The sequence below is a fragment of the Beta vulgaris genome, chromosome 7 (genome assembly GCF_026745355.1).
Source record: "Beta vulgaris subsp. vulgaris cultivar EL10 chromosome 7, EL10.2, whole genome shotgun sequence".
NCBI lineage: Eukaryota > Viridiplantae > Streptophyta > Magnoliopsida > Caryophyllales > Amaranthaceae > Beta > Beta vulgaris.
The window spans coordinates 5,824,058-5,841,994 of NC_079208.1; the positions used below are offsets into that span (position 1 = coordinate 5,824,058).

The 17,937-nt window shown below is 37.2% G+C and overlaps 2 protein-coding genes across 9 annotated transcripts; one reads left to right on the forward strand and one right to left on the reverse strand.

The window, feature by feature from the left end:
* Positions 1–375: 375 nt before the first annotated feature.
* LOC104898487 (heat stress transcription factor A-3) lies at positions 376–11,238 on the reverse strand. Of its 8 annotated transcripts, none has more exons than XM_048647852.2 (4): positions 10,235–11,232; positions 8,625–9,299; positions 7,835–7,899; positions 376–656 (listed from the first exon to the last, which is right to left on the reverse strand). In XM_048647852.2, exons 1-4 carry the CDS (start codon positions 10,757–10,759, stop codon positions 638–640), a joined length of 1,284 nt encoding a protein of 427 aa, XP_048503809.1. In that variant the 5' UTR covers positions 10,760–11,232; the 3' UTR covers positions 376–637. The 8 variants fall into 8 exon arrangements, with proteins under 8 accessions (XP_048503809.1, XP_048503811.1, XP_048503807.1 ...); XM_048647854.2 differs by lacking the exon at positions 376–656 and adding an exon at positions 1,095–1,895 and having other exon boundaries at positions 10,235–11,231; XM_048647850.2 differs by lacking the exon at positions 376–656 and adding an exon at positions 6,690–7,069 and having other exon boundaries at positions 10,235–11,238.
* A 3,253-nt stretch (positions 11,239–14,491) lies between these two features.
* On the forward strand, positions 14,492–15,061 carry LOC125491765 (serine/threonine-protein phosphatase 7 long form homolog). The gene has a single exon (XM_057390702.1). The coding sequence runs from the start codon at positions 14,492–14,494 to the stop codon at positions 15,059–15,061; it is 570 nt and encodes a 189-aa protein (XP_057246685.1).
* The last annotated feature ends 2,876 nt before the right edge of the window (positions 15,062–17,937 follow it).

A 17,937-nucleotide genomic window follows, 5' to 3' on the forward strand; every position in this document is an offset into this window, starting at 1 on the left:
CTTGCTGAATGTTCAATCTATTCTGCCTTTCAACTTGCAATAACATATAATATGCACAATTAACATTTGGTAAACGATCCATACTTAGGATATTAGTAGTCACAGTATCATAACCTCTGTCTAATCCAACAAGAAGTTAAATTAACTTATGTTTCTGATCAGCATTAAGAACCTTCTTAAGAATACCACAAGAACACTTATCTAATGCACCACAATCACAATCAGGAAATCCATCTAACAACTGTATTTCATCCCAAACTCTTTTCAATTTTGAATAATATTGCACAAAAGAATCAGATCCTTGTTGAATAGAAGAAAGTTGTTTATGTAATTCAAAGAGTTGACGTGCATTAGATTGTCCATACCTCTCAACAATTTCTTCATACAGTTGGTGTGCAGATCAGACTGCTGTAGAATAAAACCTTCAGCTATCATTTTATCCATTGAATTCAGTAGCCATGATTGAATCATGTAATCATTTCTCAATCATTTATGCAACTCTTCTGAATCTCATGGATGTCTTGTAGTTTTTCCATCCATAAATGTCAGTTTATTTTTAGCACCCAAGGCTAACCTAATACCTCGCTTCCAGGTGAGAAAATTGTGTCCATTAAGCTTATGAGCTCCAAGATTTTGATCAGGTTGATCTCCTGAACCTAAGAATTAAGTACTTATCAGTATAACCTACAAGGTTATTATGAGGTTCTGAAACAGAATTTTGTGAGGTTTATGTCATTTTTCAAGAAATTTAAGAACAGCAAAAATGCAAAACCGCAACAATCAACTGATAGATTGTTGATCTAGAATGAATTCAGACAAGAATTGTAAGAAAAATCAACTTAAAATGTTGATTTGGATCAAATTCAGACAAGATTTGAAAGAAAAACAACTTAGATTGTTGATTTAGATCAAAAAGAAAAATAAAAGTTTTTGGAAATTGTCTTGATTTTAGTTCAAAATTGATTGAAATCAATCATAAAATAAAAAAAATAATCAGATACGAGCCTTTAGCTGTGATACCATGTGGATCGGAGATAATCATATTATCTCAGAGGAAAAAAAGAAAGAATTATGTGGAACAAATCTAATTTTATTTAATCTCAAATGAATTACAGCCTTAAGAAAACTATATATACAAGCAGAAAATACAAGAGTGTATAAGAAGCTACGTAACAAACTAAAACTAACTTCTAACAACTTGTGCCAGCTCATCAGTGAGCAATAACAGACATTAGTAAGTAAGACAAACAGCTTCAACTATGACTTATAGCCAAAATACCCCATATGGTCGTAGGTGCAGTGCGTACCATTAATGAGGTCGGTGATCGTAATTCTCACTGCTGGATATGAGTCGCGTGCTAGATATTAGGAAACTATAGAAACGTTTTCCTTAATTGTGGTTAAACTTCTAAGTAGTTTGGACTAATACAAACAATCAATGTCAACTATAAACCCTACCATTACCTAAAGTGGTACTTGAATTATTTTTGAAACTTGAATATGAAGTTGAACTTATTGTTATTATGCATATTTTACTTTTTAAGAATTTAGGGTTCATATGGGAAGAAAGTGAGAATTTGGGAAAGTAAAAGGAAATTTGGGGAAGTAAAAAGAAATTTGTGTTCAGTTGAGGAAGGAGAAAATGAAGACATGTGCCCTTTTATTTTTGTTTAAGTAAAAAAGTTAGGGTTAAAAAAGAAGAAAATAAGAAAGGGATGAGAATCCCGTGAGAATTTTGGGCACCGACCTTGTTTTGGGCTATTTGGCCGTCAAGTAAACTCCTATTCTTCGAACTGTTCTTTAATGGAAACTTGTACGCAACGATGCATGAATCTCGTAACGGGAACATGAGCTTCGTTCCCAAACCTGCAAAAGAAGGGACCAACCCGGGAGGTCTGGGTGGTGGTTCCCCCTCCGAACCTTAAGTTAGATATCAGGAGTGAAAAGGAAAAGTAGAGATAAAGAGAGAAAGTGATTAGAGTATTTTCACAGAGTATGGACACACTGTTCAAAAAAGCTACCTTCCTTCTGATTTCAATGGACTATTTATAGTGTTGGGGTCTTGAATGTTGCCATTTGAGGTCATCCTAAAATAGGGGTACCTAATTGGTCAGATAATCAGACCTTGACATGTGGCAGACAATGATTGGGTGATAAATATCAGCCAATCATGTGCAGTCGATTTTTGGGATTTGAGCCATGAATAATTTTTCAGGTCAAAAGGTGGACTTTTACTCCTTTTTCAGTGAAACACGGAGTTTAAGCTTATTTTTTACTCCTTTTGAGTGTACACGTGGACGCTCCTGATGCATCCACATGTCTCATGGAGAGCCGTTTATTATTTAGGCTACAACAGACCTTATTTATGGTACGGACTATCCTGTCAAAAAAAAAGGTATGGACTACACCTTTCTGTAGTTGGAAATGTTTGGTGCACCTGCACTATAGTTCAGGGCGTTAAGCCCAATTTTGCCTTGCTACTATGATGAAGTTATCTTACTTCTTTCTCTATTGTACATTTACTATTTCCTTCGTTCTCTTTTGTAACAATCTCCAACACATGAGTTTAATTTAACCATCAGTATCTTTGATTACATAATGATAAATTATAAAAAGTTGATCATCTAAATTTGCATATTGAAAAGAAACTAGCGAGGTTCCATATGATGATATATACTATTGCATATTGTTGAAAATGCGTGGTCAAAAGTTTTAAAATTTGAGTTCATAAAGGAGAAATAGAAAGTAAAAAGGACAAATTGAGTACACCCCAACACATATCTCTCTTTTTTTTTTGACAACGAGGAAATTTGCATTAATTAAAAGTTGGAGTACAACCTAATGGTAATACTACCAAACGAAACAAAAACAAGAAACAACTAACGCTATGAAAAACAACACTAACTCTTACAATCAACTTAACATAAACACTAACTAATAACAGTCTAGTCCGAATAAAGTTTGTCCTAAGCGATAAGGAGTGAAATAGGATATGAGAGGAAATCTGTTGAAATACACAACTCTGACGATCTTCATAAAGAGATTGCCGTACAAACCCTAGTAGAGCACAATGTCCACTAGGCACGAAATCCCAAGGTCCTTGATGAGCCTCCTGGGATTCTCCTGATTCGACGAACCAAGAAGTCACGTTCAAGCGTGACTTCGGACCCTACTGCGAGGGTCTTCGAAAATCAGTCACATGAGACTGAAACCCGAAAAACGAGGTGGAGGTCTTGACGTGCCCCAAATCAAGTTGGGGGGCCTTCCACAAGATGCGTTTTTTAGGTGTGATGACACATGAGGTCATCACGAGAATTTGGGGCGAAACTACGCCCCACTGACAGATCCTAAGATCCAAAATGACAATTCCAAAACCAGAAGACCGACGCTCAACAGATCGAAAATAAACAAACATGAAAGTAATGAAAACAAAAACTACCACCCGACACATAGAGTCACGCCGGCAAAACACACCGTCAAAGAACCTATACCGTACGCTTCCTAGGCACGCTAAACTAACTAACTCCAACTAATACTAGTGGGGGGACGGGAAAGGGACACTCGACTATGCCTAAACCTAACCAGGGGACGGGGAAGGGGAAACTTAGCCTAATCTACCTTGAGGGGGGGACCGGGAAGGGGAGACTTTTGACCAGGGAAGCTGGGGGTTGACGAAGCCGACGAGCCAAAAGGAAAGGTGGGAGACACAGAACCAACCACGAAAGGGGAAGAAAAAACGGGAACTCACCAAACAGGGGAGGGGGGAATCGCTCAAAGACACAGGGACGACGACTGACTGGGGAAAACCGACACTCGAGCAGCGACTGCGGTGGCCTGACCGCCGCGACGACACAGACAAAACGGCCCGAAACCGGAAAGGGAAGGACCGATGGCACCGATGAGTGAAAAACCGAGAGAAGAGAGGCGATGAGAAAAACACATATCTCTCTAACACATTAATCATATATCTTATTTAATCTACAGTCACTAACATGTTAATCGTTTGTTCATAGATTTCGATAATTAAAAAAATGTTGATTAAAATATATGAATTGGAAATCGTTTTTAAATTGAAGATTTCTAATTAACGATTTCGGTTTGTAATTCAAATCACAACCATTTCTTTTTCATTCGCTATCATCACCAAATCAAAAGATATATCTTACTTACAAAGCGTACATATATATATGGGTCTAAGAAATCGTATTGAGCAAAATCACCCGAAGTTTGCAACTTAAAATTGCTAGAGATTAAAAGTAATTCATAGAAGACGAGAGTGAAAGGATGAGGAACTAGCTCATGTGGTAAAGCACTCCCCTCTGATCCTAAAGGTCAGGGGTTCGATCCTTACCCCCAGCATTATGTTAGGGTATTTCCTTAGCATGCTGTGCATGCTTGGTAGGGGTTAGCCCTTGAGCTGACTTAATTTCCCAATCAAAAAAAAAAAAAAAAAAAAAAAAAAAAAAAGACAACTATATGATGGTAAATAACGGGACAACTCAACAAACTAAATCAAAGAGTATCAACTCAACACTCACCTCTAATTTAAATTTATTTCACTATTTTCCATTGAAATACAACTATAAATCTATAATGCTTAAGCTTAACTATTAACTGCAGTTGGAAATCTAACAAAACTAACAGTGAAGCTCCTACCCTTGAACATATGGGGCAACAAATTTCGACCAAAGCATCGAACTTAACATCTAATCTCAAACTTGAGCAAATTTGCAAGCATCTAAACTCTGCTTCTCACCCCAGACGAATTCCAAACAAGCATCAACCTCAAAGCTGTATATTAATCTCGTAATCAAAGTAAAACATGATTTGGTGGCAGTTCAGTTGAAAATAATGCAAAACGATCATTTCTAAAACTTTTAACCACATCTATACAAATATATTAAAAAACGTGCGAAAACAAGAAAATGTGCCACATGGCGCTCTTCCCAGGGAGTTTTAGTTCATGTAATCCATGTACAATAAAAAAAAATTAAGAAATTGCATAGTATAAGGTTTGATCTCAAGACCTCAAGTATATATACTTAAGTTTTTACCACTAGGCTAAGTTGTATTTAGTGTTATTATCATAAAGTATTATATTAATAAATGAAATTTTTTCTTATCCGAGGCATAACCCGGGCCTAATAACTAGTTGTACTCAAAACTCGTACCCAAATCAAGACCAGAAGTATATTACAATTTGCTAGCATGTCTTCAAACTCATACTATATGAAAAGTAAATCATGTTCTTGAATCATAAGGAGATGTTTCACACTACAAAATGTCAAGTTCTTTATTCGAATCGCTTAGGTTTGAAATACCTAATAAGTAGGGATGAGCACAACCGGATATCCGGTAAAATTTCATAGATCCGGACCCACTGGGTACTGAAAATCGGAAATTGGAATTGGAATTGGTCCAACCGGGTCCTAAATTTTCGGACCCAGACCCGGAACCGGTGGGTACCAGGTCCAGAACTGGGTACCCAGTTGTAAGTTTAACAACATACTAAGATGGGCCAATTGAGCAATAAAATTTTTTTGAAAAATAAATGGGCATAAAAGCCTACTAAATACTAACTTTTTACTTAACAACTATTATCCTATTACCAATTATATATGAGTATATGAAAAAAAAAACCAATTCTAAGTGTTGGGTACCCGGACTTATACCCGCTCCAACCGGGTACCCAGAGCCGGGACCGGTCAAACTGGGTACCCACCAGGTACCGGGTCCAAAAAAATACTACCCCGAATTGGAACCAGATGCAACATTTTTTTGGACCCAGACCCAGTTGGACCGGGTTCAGACCCGGCGGGTCCATGCCGGGTCTGGGTCTGGGTACCCGAAATTTCTGCTCACCCCTACTAATAAGTGTATCTCGCAAAGAATCACACATAAGAAAATCATCCATGTTTCTTTTCCTTTCATATAATGTTTACCATTACCAGATTATTATCAAATACATAAACTATACTTCCTCCATTTATCTTTACATACTATCGTTCCTTAAAATGGAAATTTCATTTTAATTACATATTACATTACTAGTTGTATATGCATGCGATGAATACGTCAATAACCTTATATAGTTATGAATTAGCATGTTTTTTTAATTTAAAATTATTTTAATAGTAATTTCAATTATTGAGGTTCTTTATAGAAATTATTTTTAAAAATTGACGTTGACCGATTTTTAACTGTTTAATACCATCATTGAAAATTTGGTCAATGATTTAATAATTCCTTGTCAGCGGTTTATTATAGTTCTTTAACGATTATAAGTGGTAAAACGCTATAGGTTGAACTTTGTAAATACAAATTATTCTATTTTCAGAATATATCACTAACTTCTTTTATTGAAGATTTTAATTAATTTCGTAAATTGATTGTGTTAATCTATTTTGTCAAGTTATTAACGGTGATTGCACGTTCTATTTTTGACTTATTCTATATGGCAAGTTACATTGATTCTCGTTTTTTTATTTTTTTTTATAAAAAGAAAACGTTTTAAATTATTAGAGATTATTCTAGTCATTTCAAAGGGAGACATTACACCTCCTCCCTTGGCTTATATAATACAGATTACATACTCATATTACTTGCTACATTTCTTTACTACATATTACTACAACATACTCCCTCCGTTTCATTTTAATCTACACACTTACACTTTTTACGCATGTCAATGCAAAACTTTGATAACATATATCTTTAGTTTTGTATTTGTAAAAATTATAAAAACTACATATTAATAAAATACATGTTATGATGAATCTAACAAGATCCCACATGACTATAATTTTATCCGCGTACAAATCACAAATGATGGTCAAAGTGAAATTTGTGAATAGTGTAAAATGTCAAAGTGTGTAGATTAAATTGAAACAGAGGGAGTACTACTTAATTATACCAAGTAAGTGTTGGCCCAGTGGTGATGGGGACTGGCTTTGGTAAAACAGACCCGTGTTCAAATCCCCGCAACACCCTTGGGAGAGGAACGGAACCTAACCACCCCGAACTTGACCTCGATCCAGATGTAGCCCGAACGGTGGACCGGGTGCAAACACTAAAAAAAACATACTACTTAATTATACCTTTTGATCACACATAAAAGTACAATTATATATTTGCTGGATTATAAAGTATGTAACAGACACCTTGTTTTTTATGTTCAAAAGGGAGATTTTACCGTCTTTGTAGTCACTTTCTTTCTCTCTTTACATTTCTTAATATATGTGTCATTTCTCTCTATTACAAGTATGAAGAAACAAAGGAAGTTTATTGTAACAACTAGATAAAGATAACACGAATGAAGAGGAGGCGATCTTTAGATAAGTCAATTGTCGGTAAGCTTTTGAGGATCGTTACCCATCCTTGTAACGTATCTCCTTGCAAGTCTTAGCTAGAACATCTGAACATGCCCTAGTTACTATCAGGAGTTAAACCATCCCACGAGGGGTTCGATAGTTCTTAAGTGTTTCACTCTTTAACCGCTACCTTCCCCACATAAGTCGATCTAAATCAAGGATGTCTTGGCTTAGTGGTTAAGATTGGGGTGTTGAGAACAATAGGTCACAGGTTCAAATCCCCCCTCCCCTTGTTTGTACTTTGTACTGCCTTCGTGGCTCATATGAATTAAATGACACTGTACTCCTAATTACTATAGGTAGTTTTTAAGAATAAAACATTAGCTCTCAAATCCTCTCAATTGGTCCGCATTACTTGTAGTTTCACAATGCAATCAGGAAACAATATATGCTTTCTGATACTTTAAAAAAATAAAAAAAATAAACAAGATATACTAAATTTAAGACACATACCAAGAGCTTACCAGATCATGCTACATCCTTCAGTTAGTTGTACAACATAGCCTGGCGCAATACTGCAGAGGCCTACCTGTGACATTTACAACTCAAAATCGTTTAGTTGGCCGCAAACAGATTTCCCTGCAGGTAAAGCATTCGTTAGCAACCCACTTAAGTAATAACCAGCTTACAGTATTCAGCAGGACAGAAGGGAACTTGGCCAAATTCATAAACATATACGAAAAAATAGATGAGATTGAAGAAGCATAACTGAAGAAATCAGCGTTTAAATTCAATCACACAAACATATATATATATATATATATATACTATATGTATTATACTATATATTATATGATCTAATTAATCGTCCAATCAATTATATACTAGTATGAGACTAGAATTCCCATAGGGCAGTGCTGGCTTTATTAAGCTAGCAAGTGCACCCTATGAATCAGTATTCCTACGATCATCATCTGACTCGAAAGCTTGAGTCTTAGGGTGGCCAGGAGAATCATCACCAGGCCAGTTATCAACTCCTGCCTGAAGAGAACCTAAGTCGAATACATCTGAAAATTCCCCTGAGCATGAAGTTCCAAAACCTGACACACCATAACTAGAAGTATTTCCCCAATATGCAGGGCTTGAATTTGCGAAATCTGTGCTGAGATCAAAACCCGTACTCCAGATCTCCTCCTGCTTAGTCGTGCTTCCTATTTCAACAGAAGAGAACTCGGAAAAAGTTTTATGTCTCACCAAATCTTCAGGATATGAGACAAAACAGTCAGTAGAAGCATCTGGTTCAGGAGTTGTCACCTGTTTTCCTGTCCAAAAGGGATATTCGAGCCCACAACTCGAAGGTCCAGTAGCTCCAACTGATCCGGGCATCTCCATAAAATCCTGTGCTGCTGCTAATTCATAAAATGGAACGTCTTCAATTTGAAAAGGCTCACTCTGCGGTTGAGAACATGATATTGGAATTTCAGAAGCTGGAAAATCTCCCACGTCTTTAAACTCAGGTCTGTACCTCACCATTTGTCCTACAGGTGTACCAGAAGAACCTGCTTCTTGCTGTTTCTGCTTCAGAAACTTCTTCTTTGTTCTTGGAGACACAAGTGTTCTTTGTTCTTTCATTTGATTCACACGGTCTACAAATACCGCGTTTTGAAGAATTTTAGCCAAGAATGAAATCATCTGTTTCTGTCTCTGCTCTGAAGCCTGAATTTTATCCTTCACCCTCTCTACGCCTTGTGCAGTCCCACGCTGCTGCTTCTGCAATTCGACAACTTGTTGCATTAATGCGCTCTTCTCTTGCTTCAATTTTTCTATCTCACTTCCTAAACCAAATTCAGAAGATGACCCTTCATACGAAGTAAGCTGCTGAGATTGTGGTGATTTACGCCTGTGGATGTTCTTCAACAAATGTTTGTTTCCACGCAAAAAACCCTCATTGGCAAACTCCCATTTATCAGGATCAACCTTACGAAAACCCTGAATCGAGTAACAAACAATGAGTCCATAATTAATGCTTAGTCAGCATACATCTCACAACTAGTCCAAAGCTAAACATCGAATATAACACAGGCTAAGAACGTACAGACATTTAGCCATAGGATGTGCATTAATACAACAAGAGTACAAAATAAGTTTTAAGTGAATAAGCATGTAGAGCAGAACCTGATATTACAGCACGCCAAAATTTCATTATAACCTGAAATTTTACTACATCCTGGAATTCTATTGTTAATATATACAACCCAAAAACCAATATGCTAAAGCTCAAAAACAAGAACCAAATTACGTACAGTTAAAAGCAACTAAAATTCCATTAGAATCCAAATTCTACCTTGTAAAATGGTGAAAATTCATTGTTCTATCGGCAAAGGTAGACAACAGCACCGTCAATTATGATCCAGGCGCAATCACCGAAGAACCATTTCCTTCATTACATAGATTTAGGAACAATATATACAAACAAGAACATAAATTTACAGGAGGGAAATATAATCCATGTATACATTTGTGTCCATATTGACCATATATACAACAACAAACCCAGCATTGTGTTTACACAGCTAATTAGTCCCTTTACAATCAAATTTACATCTTGTGGGAGAATTAATACATGATAATACAAGGAGTTGAAAAAAGCGGCAAATAAAAGAAAGTATATACTCCCTCCGTTTTTTATTACTTACATCATTTAGGCTGGACACGCAGTCTAAGAAAGATATATAGAAAGTAAACCGACAAATTATTTGAAATAACTAACCAACTACTTCTATTAGTTATAAAAATATATTAATATAATTTGTCCGTTTACATTCTCTAATCTACTTCATGTGCACGCCCAACCCATATGATGCAAGTATAAAAAAACGGAGAAAGTAATAAAATACAGCAAAAAAAAAAAGGAAAGTACCCACATAAGTATTAAGCTGACGAACAAAACTGGAAAAGTTATTATGCTTGAAATTCCTTGGAAGAACAATGCGAGAAAACTCCACAGGATCCCAAACCACAAAGCTTTGACCTAAAGAACCCCAAGAAATAATGGGGTCTAAAGTTGGATCATCAACAAGATCATAAGTTTTCGACAAAAATGGTGGAATTGGGGTTCCTTGTAAACACTCTAATGGATGTGGATTTGGGTCAATTTCAGGAACAACTCCAAAATTTTCAGGAAAAACATAATTGAGAGGTGATGAAATGCTCTGAAAATTTAATGATTGTGAAGAAAACCCAGAAGTGAAAACAGGGTCAGGAAATGAAATTATGGGTGGATCAAATAACCCAGATTGAATTGAAGATGAATTTGGGATTTTAGAAGGTGAATTGATTGGTGTGGTTGTTGTTGTTGTTGGAAAGAACATTTTGTTATCAGAATCCATTAATTGATAAGAAGAGAAGTGATAAATGTGGTGGATGAAGAAGATTTTATAGTTAAACATATCGACTTGCCGACTAAGTAATCTATACAAAATATCTGAGGAAAGAAAGGCGGTGTAACTGTTTTTTATTTTTTTTTTGGTTTATGTTCTTCAGGTCAATTTTAATTTTGTTCAGAAGATAGAGAGAAAGAGAAAGGGGCACCGACCTTTAATTTCTGGGAATGTTCCCAAATGTCGACCAGTAAAAGAGAAATGGTGGGTGTGTCTGGTATTGCTGGGATTTTCTTCAGGTTAATGTGGTTCAAGTGAAGAAAAATGGTGGGGCCTTCAATTTATACTCCATTGATGACGAAATATGGAAGCTTTTAGCTTTTTGAGATTTTAGTGGGGTTGATAAAGAAGGTAAAAAGAACCAATGGGGTATAGACACGAATGCAAAATGATTTGGGAGGGTTACCAATGAAACCGTTGGATTTGGGGTAGTAGGGAAAACAGAGTATCTCACCTGGAAGCATTTTTTTTTTCCAGAATAATGTTAGGAAAATAAAAAAAATCGTCCTTTACGCCATAAATCTAAATAATTCGATGAATATTATATGACTATCTGATTCCTCGTTTTAAAATTACATAAAATTAATCTTAAAAAATTGAAATTATATTTCTAACCTTTTCTTTCTTTTTCCCACCACCAGCCACCTCATTCCACCACAATCCACCACCACCCCATTGCCACAACCACCCACCAACATTTTCCACCACCTGCAATCCCCACGAGCAGCCCCTCACCCCATGCAACTCCCACCAGCAACCCAGATCGGAGTTCCCCATAATCCGGACCCGGACGTTTGCCCATGGTCCCCAAAAAAAATCAGTTTCTTACTAGGTGGGTGGTGGAGGAGGTGGAGGGTGATAGTGGGGAGTTAAGTGATGGCGGGTTGTGGCAGATGGTGGCAGGAGGTGGCGGGGATGGTGGGTGGTGTGGAAAAGAAGAGGGGTAAAATGATCTACAAAAATGGATTTGGGGCGATTTTAAATGATTTTGGGGCGACGTTTGACAATTCCCGTTAATTGACGTAAGACCGAATACCGGATACTAATTATTGAGAACGTCATTCAAAAAAAAAAAGTAAGCAAAACTGCTAGATGAATTAGCAATTACTTGAGATAAATCGATGATTTAATTAGCGATGTTACTTCAATGAGTTGCCAACTTAATTAGCGATTTATTAAAATAAGACCGTTAATTCAAATAACGCTTAAGTCTCTTATATTCATCAGCTCCTATTGAAATTCAGAAGCCTTTTGCTTTTTTGCTCCCACCCCCTTCTCTCTTCCACGCACTATCCCACATGCATGGTTAGACTTGGCAAAATTGACCAGACACGAATGGCACTCGACTCTTGATCAGACCCGAAAATGGCAACTTTTTAGCTCTCTCTCCTACTTCTCCTTCCCTACACGCAATGTTCGTGTTGTCTTCTTTTTTTGGAAAATATGATAGCAGATGTTAAACTCAACTTCAAACTCAACTCCAAAATATGATAGCAGATGTTAAGGGTGAGTTTATAACCTCAAACTCAACTCCAAACTTCAGATTGTACCACATAATTTTTCACTAATTTTTAATTTTATAGATTCACTCCAAACTTATTTCAATTCTATGCTTTATCCCTCATACTCTTTATAGACTACGCTTTAAATTGATTTTAAAAAAAAAAGAAAAAAAAAAAGACAATTGTCAACTTTTGAGGGGCTAAAAATTTAACTCCTTATATGTCATAATTTTAGATGGAGTCTCTGATTATCAAACTAACTCCAAAACTCGCATCTTTTTCTTTCAACAATATTGCATAATCTTTACTCAACACTCTTAAAAGTCTTTGCTCAAGTCCCCTTTAATACTACCAATATTCATACCTAAATTAGTGGAAACAATATATTCGCAATACTATTGCTAGACAGTCATTTCCCCATCTACATTGGAAGCAACAAGCCAATCATTTGTGCTTTCAAGCAATAAAAGAAGGCAAAGCATCACCTAAAATATTCTTCCTCCGGAAATTCTTTTTTCTTTGTAACTCAGAATTTTTTCCTTGAATAATGCCAAAAAGGGGATTAATTCCCAAAATGTGCCACAAAAAATTTTATTTCCCTGCGTACCGTCCACGTAGGACGGCACACGAAATTTTTTTTTTTTAAAACTGCAGTAAAACCGCTACTCAGAGTAGCGGTTAACGCATAAAAACCGCTAATCTGAGTAGCGGTTATATTTAAAATTAACCGCTACTTGGAGTAGCGGTTCATAAGAATTGACCGCTACTCTGAGTAGCGGTTTACAAGATTTTGGACCCGCCCCTATAAACCGCTACTCGGAGTAGCGGTTCATTAAAGAAAACTGCTACTCCGAGTAGCGGTTTATAAAAATCCCCAAATCAGACCTAAATCCCCAATTTCCCAATTTACTAACGTTCGAAAAAAAATTTCTCTCAAACTCACTTCTCCCTCTCTCTCTTCCGACGACAGCGCCGCACGAGCCTCACCGCACACGGCGACCGGAGCTCTCTTCCGACGACAGTCCGTCACTTCTCCCTCTCTCTCTTCCGACGACAGCGCCACCTCACCGGATTCCGTCACTTCTCCCTCTCTCTCTTCCGACCACAGCCATCTTTGTAAGTATTTTTTTTTGTTTTCTTTTTTGTTTTTTTTTTTAATTTAATTTGTTTAGCATGCCATATTTGTTATGTATTTTAGGTTTGTAACTGTTAGATGGAAATTGTTTAGTTTGATTAGTATAATTTAGTTGTTGATGATTAAAAATTTAGGATATTGTGATGGTTGATTTTGTATCAATTGGAAGGTTAGTATAATTGGAAGGTGATTAGTATAATTCGAAGGTTATTAGCATATTGTTTAGTTGTTTGATTAGTATAATTTAGTTGTTGGTTGGTTAAAAATGGATTTGAGCATTTTGTGATGGTTGATTTTGCATGAATTGTTGTGTTTATGTTGTAAATACTACTAGTATAGGTGAAAAATAGTGTTCATATTGTTTGAATATGTAGAATAAGAATAACTTAATTAAACATTATGTTTTTTGTATGTAGAATATGGAACAACCTAAATATCCTCTATACCTTTATTGGAATGGTGAATTATCTCAAAATGATGTTGATATTGTGTATAGAGGTGGAAGGAAAAAGTTTTTGTTCATCAATTCCGGTATGATGTTTCAAGAGATTCTGAATAGGGTATATGATGTTTCAAGAGATTCTGAATAGGCTAAAACGTGGAGCTGGACGTCCACGGTCCACTCGAATACAAAATGAAATGGATGCAGCTGATAGGTCTGGCAAATATAGATGTAGCATTTGTAAGGTTTCAGGACACAATAAGCAAAGATGTCCTAATAAGAACGGTGAAGGAACATCTGGGTAAATGTTTTCATATTTTTTAAATTTCATAAATTTATATTATTTTCATAGTCGTCATTGTGTTACTAACCGGTATATATTTTTTTTTTCTTATTAAGTCTGATGGCGCAGTCCATCTTTCCCGGACCCACTGATCGCAGCGTTCTCACCCTCCAGGACCAGCATCGGAGTGAGGATGTCTGGAGGGGAGTAGCGGACACGGTACTATCGTGTCGGTTGCATCATCACAGTCTCTATCTTGACTGGGAGATTCACGATAGGGTTCTTCGGTATGTCGAGCGTGCTGGTTTTCTCAGCATACATCGTTTGGTAGGGGAGGTTTGGAGATTGATAGACCACTTCTGACGGCATTAGTGGAGCGATGGAGGCAGGAGCCCATACATTTCATTTGACTGTTGGGGAGGCGACGATTACTTTGGAGGATGTCGCTGTTATCCTTGGACTTAGAGTGCACGAGGCACCTGTTACTGGTCGAGGCGAGGGTAACTGGGCTGAATTAGTTTTCGAGTTGTTAGGGATTTGGCCCAACACACCGGAGAACGAGCCCAAAGTTCTCCAGGGTTCGTCTTTGAGATTGGCATGGCTTCGGCAACATTTTTTCTTGTTGTCGAATGATGCTGATGAGTTGACAGTACAGCGATTTGCCCGGGCTTACATTCTTGCGTTGATGGGGTCCATTCTTTTTGCCGACAAGAGTGGAGATGCAGTCCAGGTTCTTTATCTCCCACTTTTAGCTGATCTCGACGTAGCAGGGACATATAGTTGGGGTAGTGCGACCCTTGCATACCTGTATCGGCAGCTATGTCGGGTATCACAGAGGGGTGCGAGGGAGTTGTGTGTGTGTGTTGTTGTTACAGATTTGGGCATGGGAGCACATACACATTGGCAGACCTCGGATTTCGAGGGTGCGAGACCCACCTCAATAGTTTGACGAGGCCGTTCCTATTTTAGGCTCCCAGCATGTTCCGGGGCTTGACCCCTTAGCTGTCAGGTAATATTCAATGTCTCACATTTGTTGACATTCTTTAGTTTCATTTTTCTCATGGATAATAACGTATATTTCTTTTCAGTTGGCTTCGAGTACACATCACTAGGTCCCACACAGCAGGTGGGCTTCCTTACTACAGGGATGCACTTGACCATCAGACGGACGAGCAGGTACATAGGCTCGTACTTGCCTAACTTATATACATTGGTAGACTCTTCTTTTGCCTAATATTTGTAAGATTCTATTTTTTGTAGATGACTTGGCAGCCATATACTGATGCGAGATTCGCGTTGTTACCTGCTATATGTCGAGCTGATCGACATGTATGGCGCACAGTGGCCCCACTTATCTGTTTCGACATTGTAGAGTTCCATTTCCCTGGTCGAGTTATGCGCCAGTTTGGATTCGAGCAGACGATTCCAGCACCTTCTGATACGAGCACAACCCTTCATGCCATAGATCGGAGGTCGAAGAACAAGAACTATCCGCTCAGACATCGACCTTACATTGCACATTGGGATGAGCGCGAGGGACACATAGTTCAGGGCACTCCTTTTAGTGGTCGTACTCATGCCTTTGAGGAGTATATGATATGGTTTCGTCGCATCACGAGGTTACGCCTGACGAATCCATCGAGGCGACCACCTTCTACACATTATCAGCCTGCGTCTGCAAATATAGTACTGGTAAGTTCACTGATTTTTAGTTGCACTTTTATTTATTTATACAACTATATAATATGTATTTTTTTCTTTCTATTCAGGCACATACTTTATCTGATATTGCTCATAGGTGCAGTACTGTAATAGAGGCTTCTGAGTCATTGCCTCCAGATATGGTGCGTGAGTTGTATGCGCAGACATTGCAGACTATGAGGGGAATGTGTGTTGATGTTGTTGGCCGAGCTGGACATGGCCACATCGTACAGGGCGTGCCTACTTCTGCTGGATATACATCGACTTCTACATCTTCTACGTCTGCTGCCCATATATCTACCACGACAGCTTTGCTTTCACCTCCAGTCAGTCAGAGGGCCTATCGACGACGTTCTGACACTACTCCCCTTCTCTTGATGCCATTGCAGAGACTCATGAGACCACACCTAGCTCATCTACACCTTCACAAAAGAAGAAGAGAGGGTTTTAGCAGTTTCATTTATTGTTTATGTAGTTAGTTAACATTATTTTCTCAATCTAACTTGTAACTAAAATTTTTTTACATACATTTGAATGTGTATGAACTTGGTGATGGGTGATCAATGTGTGGCTTATATTTGGTGTTGTTGAATGGAATTTGGTGCTGGAATTGCAGGTTGGATAATGTTGAAATTGGAGGTTGGATAATTGTTTGGAATTGCTGGAAAGGTTGGATGCTTGTTTGGGATTGCTGGATTTTTTTTGACTTTCTGGCACTTGGCCAGTTATGTGGAAACAATGGAGTGGTAATGGGTACAAAACCGCTACTCCGAGTAGCGGTTTATGTGAATGAACCGCTACTCGGAGTAGCGGTTTACAGGTGTCTTGGACCCGGGGAACAAAACGCTACTCGAGTAGCGGTTATGTGAATGAACCGCTACTCTAGAGCTGTTAGGAAACGTTCGAGTAGCGGTTTGTTTTTGAAGTAAACTACTCTACTCCGAGTAGCGGTTTACCTCCGTTAAAAAAAAAAAAAAAAAAATTCGCGTGCCATCCTACGTGGATGGTACGCAGGGAAATAAAAATTTTTGTGGCACATTTTGGGAGTTAATCCCCTTTTTGGCATTATTGAAGGAAAAAAATTTTGTAACTCGTTTTGTGAGTTTAGTTCACTCCTATGATCTTTGATCTCTATTTATGATTTTCTAAGATAAAAGAGCCCTGACCGATTAGATACAGAAATAAATAAGTTCTTTTTTTAATTTTATTTGTGAGAAAAGAAAATTCACGATAAATCAATATTATCGTTAGTGGTTTATGCAATAAAATAGCTAGTTGACTTATCGTTATTTTGACCACTGATCAATTAGTGATCTTATTTTTTGGTAATAGCTAGTTGACTTAGCGGTTTTGTAATGACTATTAAAGAAAATTATGCACTTCAGGTTCTAAGTGGCCGATACAAGGGGAATTATATCAGGTTTAGCTTAAAGTGAATTTTTCTTATTTTTCTAGCATCATTTAGGATAAATTCTTGAAAATCCCCAAAGGAAAAATGAAGAGAGGAATTTATGACTCCATCCTCGTTTATGAACTAGAGATGATAATTTAGTCTGATTTTCATTCAAGTTTGACTAGAATCTCGGTACTAATTACCAAACTAATTTACTTGTTCTTTCCAATTTGACTCCCTTCTCATTTATTAGATAGGAAATTATATTGGGAACTCATTCAAGATTTACTCGAATCTCAATACTACTTATCATACAAGATTTTAGTACTATCCCCCAGCCCATCCTAGGCTTGTTCTTCCCAGCTTTTTAAAATGAGTTTCAATAAAAATTAGTTAAGTTCAACAAAAATAAATTCAGCCCGTCAAAATTAAGTTCCATCAGTTTTGAGATTTTTAAGTATTTCATATATTTTAGAACCCTTTTAAATGAGTAGATAAAGAGGAGAATGACCATTCAGAATACATATATTTACTAACATGGTCAATATATTAACAAAATTCTTCTGGATTGCTTTGAGAATAGTATGGTAATAGTTGGGATTATTTCTAGTTAAACAATAATCTTATTTATTTTGAGAAAATCACAATTAATTTGAATTAGGGTGTAGATGATCCAAGTCGCGTTTGAGCTAGCTCAGCTTTTCAACATTTTGAATCGAAATCACTCTAGT

What these genes read in the sequence shown, in the direction of transcription:
- LOC104898487 (XM_010685572.4), bottom strand. Translation starts at nt 10,759, where the DNA reads ATGTTTAACTATAAAATCTTCTTCATCCACCACATTTATCACTTCTCT. An exon ending in TTCGTCAGCTTAATACTTAT is followed by an intron (nt 9,300 to 10,234) that starts GTGGGTACTTTC and finishes TACTCGATTCAG; the next exon opens with GGTTTTCGTAAGGTTGATCC.
- LOC125491765 (XM_057390702.1), top strand. Translation starts at nt 14,492, where the DNA reads ATGGAGGCAGGAGCCCATACATTTCATTTGACTGTTGGGGAGGCGACG.